Below are 8,295 nucleotides of genomic sequence, written 5' to 3'. Positions count from 1 at the left end.
CTCAAAATGGATCAAAGACCTAAGAATTAGACAAGAAACTATACAACTAAACACTATCTAGAAGAAATCTCAGGGTTTACACTCCAGCATATAGGCACAGACAAAGACTTCCTCAATAGGACTTCTAATGCTCAAGAACTAATGGAAATATTACAAAAGTTAATAAATAAGATGGCATTAAATTAAAAATACCCTGCACAGCAAAGAAAACATTAAGAATGTGAAGAAAGAACCTATAGAATGGGAGAAAATCTTTGCTAGCTACCCTTATGGACAGAGGATTAATATCTAGAATATATAAAGAACTAAAAAAAAAAAAACTTAGACCAAAAAAAAGACCCAATTAATAAATGGAAAAATGAGTTAAACAGACACTTCTGAAAAGAAGAAATACAAATGGCCAACACATATATTTAAAATGTTCAGCATCATTAGCAATTAGGGAAGTGCAAATTAAAACTACCCTAGGATTTCATTTCACACCAGTCAAAATGGCAGTCATCAAGAAAAAAGACAATAATAAATGTTGGGGAGGATGTGAATAAAAAGGAACATTTTCACCCTGTTGGTGGGATTATAAATTAGTACAACCATTATGGAAATCAGCATGAAGTTTCCTCAAAAGATTAGGCATGGAACCACCCTATTACCCAGCTATACCACTCTTCGGTATTTATCTGAAAGAATTAAAGTCATCATGCAACAGTGATACCCGCACACCCATGTTTACAAGAGCACAATTCACAAAAGCCAAACTATGGAACCAAACTAGGTGCCCATCAACAGATGAATGGAAAAGGAAAATGTGGTATATATACACAATGAAGTTTTATTCAGCCATAAAGAAAGAATGAAATTATGTCATTCGCAGGAAAATGGTTGAAACTTGAGAAATTATGCTAAGTGAAACAAGCCAAACTCACAAGGCCAATGGTTGCATGTTTCCTCTCATATGTGAAAGCTAGAGAGAAAAAAAGAAAAGATGTGTTGGAGATCTCGTGAAAATTGAAGGTAGAAAGGACTTAAAAATCAGCATACTGCAGTGATTCAGCCACATCAATATTTATAGCAGCTCAATTCACAATAGCTTAACTATGGAACCAAACTCGGTGTCTTTCAACACATAAATGGATATAGAAATTGTAGTATGCATATGCAATTGAATATTACTCAGCCTTAAAGAAGAATGAAATTATGTCATTTGACGGTAAATAGATGGAACTGAAAAATATTATGCTAAGCAAAATGAGCCAATCTCAAAGAACCAAAGACCAAATATTTTCTCTGATATGTGGATGCTAGTTGACAATAGTGGGGTGGGGGAGAATAGAGATACTTGGAACTAGACAGAGGACAGTGAAGGGAGGGGAAGGAGAATGGGGGTAGGAAGGATAGCAAAATGAATCAGACATTATTACCCCATGTGCATATATGATTACATGACCTGTGTAACTCTACATCATGTACAACCAGAAGAATGAGAAGTTATACTCCATTCATGTATGATGTATCAAAATGCATTCTACTGTCATGTATGACTACTTAGAATAAATTTTAAAAATTTTTTTAAATCAAAAAGAGATCAGTAGGGGCTGGGGATGTGGCTCAAGCGGTAGCGCGCTCTCCTGGCATGCGTGCGGCCCGGGTTCGATCCTCAGCACCACATACAAACAAAGATGTTGTGTCCGCCAAATACTAAAAAAAAAATAAATATTAAAAAAAAAAAAGAGATCAGTAGAGGAAAGGGACCAGGTGTAGGGAGGAGAGAAGGGACAGGGGAAGTACTGGGGAATGACAGAGGCAAATTATATTGTTACATTGTGTTCATGTACAAATATGTAACGACAAATCCCCCACCATTGGGTACAACTATAATGTACCAATAAAAATATGGAAAATAACTATTGGGCTAAAAAGCTGAAATATGGAAAACTCATGAGATGATGCATGAAGGATCCAACACTAAGGATCCAAAGATGATATGAACAAGAAGGCTCTGCTTTGTTGTGACTGGGCACCTGGTAGACAGGCTCCAGAGCCACAGCATTCCAGGGAAGCCCTTGGCCCTGGGTCAGAGAAGGAGGAAGGTCAGAGCAAGTGGAGGATCATCAAAATAGAAAGACCTTTGTTGGTGAGTTACAATGACTACCCCCCACCCCACCCCAGTTGCCTTGGGAAGGGTGTCTGTGTCACAGTCCTTACTCCTGGTGGACAGAGATGTCTGGTGTCTGGTGTCCCCAGAGCTCAGTGGGCTCCCAAAGCCCACTGCTGGTTCCCTCAACAGAATCCCTGCCTCCTTAGTTAGGTCTAAAGACAGGCTGTCCACCTTGCTTAATAAACCTCGGGCTCTCCAGGGGGAATTTCAGTCCACACAAACTGCAAGATTTCCAGCCACAGATCCAGATAATCTTTAGATACACATTATGTTCAATATTCCCCGATCCAGTGATCCACAGGCACATTTGCCTGAAAGGAAGCAACTAGGATCTCTTTAGGGGAAGACAGGGCCATTAAGTTGCTAAGAACTCCTTTTTCATCACCTGAGCCAGATAAGAGTTTAAAGTTGATTGCATTTTCAAGCAGAATGACCCTCACACTCAAGTTGAGATCAATATTGCTGCACAAAAGCACCAGCTGCATTGTGGAAATTGGGTTTCTGGGTTTTTTTTCATTCCTCGCAGAAAGTACACTTTTGAATACTAACCATTCCTGACTGGTTAGTATTGCCCTTGAGAGAGAGAGAGAGAGAGAGAGAGAGAGAGAGAGAGAGAGAGAGAGAAAAGAAAAGAAAAGAAAAAGAAAAAGAAAAAGAAAGAAAGAAAGCAGGCAGGCAGACTAAGAATAAAACCTATTTTCACTTCTTTTACATTTATTACAAAACATTTGCTGTGGACCAGAATATGGCTCAGTGATTGATAGATCATTTGCCCAGCATAGCACGGTGGGGGAAAGCTTGCTATTAGTCTACCAAAAAAAAAAAAAAGTTGGCACTTTATAAAAAAAAAGAAAACATTTAAAAGCATGGTCACTGCTAGAACTTTGAAAGCTACAAACATCTGCAGAAAAATTGGGGTGTTCAAAATATTTTATAAAATTCTGAACTTTTGAAAAGCTGTTCTCCAAGATTTGGGGGAGAGCACAGCTGTATTTCTTTTCCTAACAAGCATGTTGGATGTTCATTAGGTATGAAATGCATCCTTTAAAAATTAATGGTTGGGGGCTAGGGTTTGGCTCAGTGGCAGAGCGCTTGCCTAGCACGTGTGAGGCACTGGGTTTGATTCTCAGAACCACATATCAATAAATAAAATAAAGATCCATTGACAACTAAAAAAAATTTTTTTTTAAATTGATGGCTGGTTGGGCTGGGGTTGTGGCTCATTGGTAGAGGGCTCGCCTAGCATGCACGAGGCACTGGGTTCAATCCACAGCACCACATAAATGTAAAATAAAGATATTGTGTCTACCTAAAACTAAAAAATAAATTTTTAAAAAAGTTGATGGTTGGAATTCAAAATCATATATTTTTAAATCAATAAGAGTACAAAATGTGTTGTACAGACTTATTAAAAATATATCTCTTGGGCTAGCAATTTGGCCCAGTTGTAAAGTGCTTGCCTAGCATATACCAGGCCCTGGATTCAATCTCTAGTGCCAAAATAATAACAACAATGATAATTAATAAATTAAAATCATGACTTAAATCTACCTTACTCTAGATTTGACAGATACTATCTTAAAGAGTCCTAGATAAGAAGACCTCTATTTTGATCATTATATTGAGCTCCTATTTTTAATTTAATTTATTTCTGTGGTCTGGGAATTAAGCCCACGACTTTGCACATACAAGGCTTGCTCCTTACCATGGAGATACCCCCAATCCTCTAGCTTAATTTTAAGTAATAAAACAATTTAAATAGTGTGTTATGAACATATAAGTCAGCATTTTCAAACTGTTATAGGCTGTATGTGCTATCAATACTTTGCAACTAAAATGTACTTAAAATGCATTAAAATATAATATATTTAGGCATTGTTACTAATATAATAATGCACTTTTAAGAAATTTTGTGTCAGACCTGAGACTATCTGGACATTGCATAAAAGATGTTGATTGCTTTTGCATTTGATAACAGAAAAATGATATCACTGTGATCACTTGGTTATTTTTATTATTATACAATATTCTACAAAGTACACATGGATTTAGCATTTACTATTTCATGAATGTGACCATTTTTAAAAGTGTACTTCAACTATAAATTATAACTCATTAACAACTCCTGGTGGCTTTCTGTCAATAAATTATTTAAAAATTCCCCCCTGATTACTTAATCTTGGGAAACACTGCCATAGTCAAAGGAATTCTCCAATCCAAAGTTCAAACTAAATATTTTTATTCCTGTAGACATTCCACTTAAAGGCAAAGAAGGCTAGGCATGTAGCTCTGTGGTACAGCATGTGCTTACCATGTGCCAGACTCTGGGTTTAAAGCACCAAAAATAAAATAGATAATAAAGGCAAAGAATATCTGGCAGATTTTGTAGTTTGATGCTAATTCAGATTGTTATTTTATTTCAGTGATCATTTTTTAGGTGACAGAATGGAGCAGGTAGAATTCCTCCCTTCAGTAAGTAATTGTGTTTCCTTGTGTCTTAATGTTTATTTTAACCAAGATTACTGAAAGTAATAGTCTTACCTTTGCCCAAAGGAAGTTTGTTTCAAGTCAGCAAAATTCCATAAAAGGTTAACTGCCTTATTAACCATAATTCTCTGCATATAGTGTTTAAAAATACGGAACAAGGATTGACAAGCTTTCTATAAAGGGCCAGGTGGTAAATATTTTACACTTTGCATATGGTCTCTGTTGCATCCACCCAACTGTGCTGTGCTACCATGAGAGCAACTATAGAGAATACATAAATAAATGCATGTGGCTGTGTTCCAATAAAACTTTATTTCTGGATGTGCACATTTAAATTTCATATGATCCTCATGGCAAAATAGTATTCGTTTCTTGAATTTTTCAACTATTTAAAAATGTAAAGAGGAAACAGGCTTTGGGCCAAATTTGGTCAATGACCCTCTTCTAAACAAAAACATCCCTTCTTAAACATTACCATTCCAAAACTAATTGGCAAAGCTAGCTTTGTGCTGGAAAACTTTTTAAAAGCCTAAATTACCAAAGAAGGATTACCAAGGTATGGTGGAATTAGGTCCTTACCCAGGATGCCCACCTGCTGCCTCATTCCGGGCCAAATCACCCTGGCATCCACAGCCACCCAGAAGCGAGTGACCCTGTGCCTGTGGTGGCAGTACAGAATGCCCATCTGGGTCTCAGCAGCATTTACGTGCTGGGCATGTTTCCTGGTCCATGAAGGCACCACTCCTCTCAGTGGCTCTGAAAGGGACACATCCCCCACCCTCTGCACTTGGAGTCCAGCCCCTAAGAGCCCAGCTTCTCTGACTGCTAATGGCCTAGTGGGAGTCTCCCGCTGTTCTGTCTGTACAAAGGAGGTTGGGACAAGTGTGACAGGTCCTTGAAGCTCACAGCTGAGGCCTACTTTAAGGCTTACTCTAGCATTTTAATTCACCAAACATCTTATTATGGCAGGGGGACAGAAGGCTACCCCCAAATCATTGCAGAAAGCATTTTTTTCACAATTAAGGAATCTGGGCTCTTCTACACCAGAGAGGGAAATGTGCGAATACTGTTTAACAATTGTTAAAGTGCGCTTGCCATCCGCTGAGTAAAGTCTCCTGACTGCCAAGGCCTCCCCAAACACTCAGGAGCTAAAATGTAAAATACAGCCTCTTACTTCTTAAAAGGACATTTGTGCACAATCCGAGAAGTAAATAATGTCAAGTCTGGGCAGTCATTTTCCAGATTCCATTTAAAAGAAAAGGACAGTCTGACCCAGCCACCACCCAGTTTTCTCTGAGAAACAGAATGGGGTATTTAGGTTCCTCGCGTGCACAGTCCCGTGGTGCGCGGTGGTCGGGCGCTTTATTCTTTTCCCACTGGTCTCCATCGAAAGACGAAAATATGACATCTCTTTGTTAAAAACAAGTCATAGAGCCACAGGTACGGTAGCGATCAGGAGTTGAGAGCCCGTTTCTTGGAGTTTCTGCTTCAGGACTTGGGGATTTCTTCCCATTCTGACGCAGGCTGGGAATTCTAAAGGCCATATAGGAAGGTAGAAGCAACAAGAAAACTGAGACCAGAGAAGTTGGGGGCGTTGCCCAGTTTCACAGTGCTAGCTCCTGTATCTGCTAGGGATTCCAGATTACGGTTTAGCGATTCCCTCCTTTCGCTTCACACTCGTTCCAGACCGACGACGCTCATCAAAGCATCCCAGCCAGTGCCTCGGGAGCAGCCGCCTGAGCTCGGTTGTGCTGGTCAGCCCCTTCCCTTCCCTCGTTCCCGCAAAGCGCTTTGGGCTCAGAGCAGATTCGTGGGGCGCGCGTAGCGCAGTGTGTAATTAGTCCCCGCGTTGTTGTCCCAATACTCGCCCTGCTCACAGCGGTAGCAGACTGCAAAGTGAACGGAAATATCCTCCCCTTCCTTGGGCTGCAGGCCGGGGGGTAGGTACAGCGAGAAGCGGAAGCGTTCTGCGCCCGGCTCCTCCTCAGCATCCCCAGACCCTGGTTCAGAGGCCCCCGACGGCGCTTCTGTTGGCTGCAGCTCTGCTGGCACGTCCAGGAATGTGCGCCACTCTGTAAAGGTGTAGCGCACGGTCACAGCCCTGGGCCCCGGGCAGCCCAGCACCCTACCAGAGCCCGTCACCTCCGTGCCCGAGGGTGCCGAGCACTGCACGCGCTCCAGGCACACGCGCTGCTGTCGCAGGCGCTCGGCTGCAACGCTGTGTCCCGGGAGCTGGAAGAGAGGCCGGAGTCGGGCAGGCGGCGCCGGGAGGGAGGAGGGCGCCTGTGCCAACAGGTCCCCGAGCTGTTCCAGACGCTCCACACGCACCGGGAAGCTGCGGAGGCGCGAAAACACGGCGGGAGGCACCTGTGGTTCCTCAGCCTCGCTGAAGTGCTTCACGCTGGCCAGGCTCAGCCCCAAAGAGTCGGCGAACTGCACCCGCTTCTTGCAGCAGTCGCCGGGGCTAAGCAGGACGTCCTCAACTAGCTTACCGCTCTCCGCGCCCAGCGGAAGGGCCTGCTGCTGCTGCTGGCGCCGCTGCAGGAGCTTGGCCGCCTCTAGAATGGGGTCTGCCGGCATGGAGAAGGAGCGCGCGCGAGGGCGGCGGCATTCCAGGGGCTCCGGCTCCGGAAGAGGCGCCTCTTCCTTCGGTGACAAGGGCCTGTCTTCGAACTGAACTTCAGGGCTCCAGGCTTCCGAAGTGCCACTCTCCACGCAGAGGACCTCCGGGGTTGGCCGCCCCTCCGCGGGTGGAGGTTCTGCAAAGGGCACAACCTCGGAACTTTGCAGCGGCGTCTCGGGAGACTCCATGACACCATCCGGACCCTGGACTTGTCCCTCCGCGGACACCCGGCTCAAGAATTCTCTGGAAACATCTCTGTGGAATTGAAGGAGTGTGCAGCGCCGCCCGCCGGGGCTCGCTGACCGGTCGCCAGTCCGCCCGGAAGAGAAGAGAAGAGGTCCACTCCGAAACCACCAGCTTTTAGCTGGTGCAGCTCAGGACGCAGTGGGAGGAGGACGAGGGCCTCGGGCCAGCTCGGGAGTTGAACCTGCCCGCCGCGGGGGAGGGTCAGGGGCGGGGAGGAGCTGCCACCAGAACACCTGGACGCCTGCTTCGGAATGCACGGGTAGAAAGTGACAGAAAGATTTCTGAAGGGCGCGGTCCGGGTTCCCCTCTTTCTCCACTCATTCCCAGCGGGACTCGGGTCTGTTCCACCTCTGGAGCGTCCCGGGTGGAGGACTTGCGCTCAACTTTGAGAGACCGAAGCGTGGCCCACCTTTTCTTGCCCCTGAAGTCGACCTGACAGCCCTGGCTTCTGGAGGAAGATCGTCCTCCTGGCTGTCATCGATCTAGGGAGTCCCTGTCGCAGGCAAACTTGCCTATAGGGAACTTGGAAAGCTGCAGGTCCTGCGCGGCCCAAAAGTGAGGGGTGCATCTCTGCCCCCACATTTAAAGGCGCCCCCGGATCCAATCTGCGCGCTTGCCTCTGGACCCGTAGCCCCCACCTACCTGCCCAGTGGCGGCACGGGTGGGCTCGGGTCCCGTCTGAGCCGCGGATCTTGCCGGGGCGAGCGAGAAGCGGACGCAGCCGCCAGCGCAGAGCTGCGGGAGGCCATTCGTTCCAGGCCTGAGAGCACGTCCCCGCCCCTCC

At 45.1% G+C, this 8,295-nt stretch overlaps 1 protein-coding gene across 1 annotated transcript; it reads right to left on the bottom strand.

Moving 5' to 3' along the window:
- Positions 1-4,935: 4,935 nt before the first annotated feature.
- Ppp1r3g (protein phosphatase 1 regulatory subunit 3G) lies at positions 4,936-8,282 on the bottom strand. The gene has a single exon (XM_015493978.2). It carries the CDS (start codon positions 7,451-7,453, stop codon positions 6,440-6,442), a length of 1,014 nt encoding a protein of 337 aa, XP_015349464.1. The 5' UTR covers positions 7,454-8,282; the 3' UTR covers positions 4,936-6,439.
- Positions 8,283-8,295: the final 13 nt, after the last annotated feature.

This window comes from Marmota marmota, unplaced genomic scaffold (genome assembly GCF_001458135.2).
Source record: "Marmota marmota marmota unplaced genomic scaffold, marMar, whole genome shotgun sequence".
Classification (NCBI taxonomy): Eukaryota; Metazoa; Chordata; class Mammalia; order Rodentia; family Sciuridae; genus Marmota; species Marmota marmota.
Note: the sequence above shows the minus strand (reverse complement) of the source record. Positions and strands in the feature narration are given on the sequence as shown.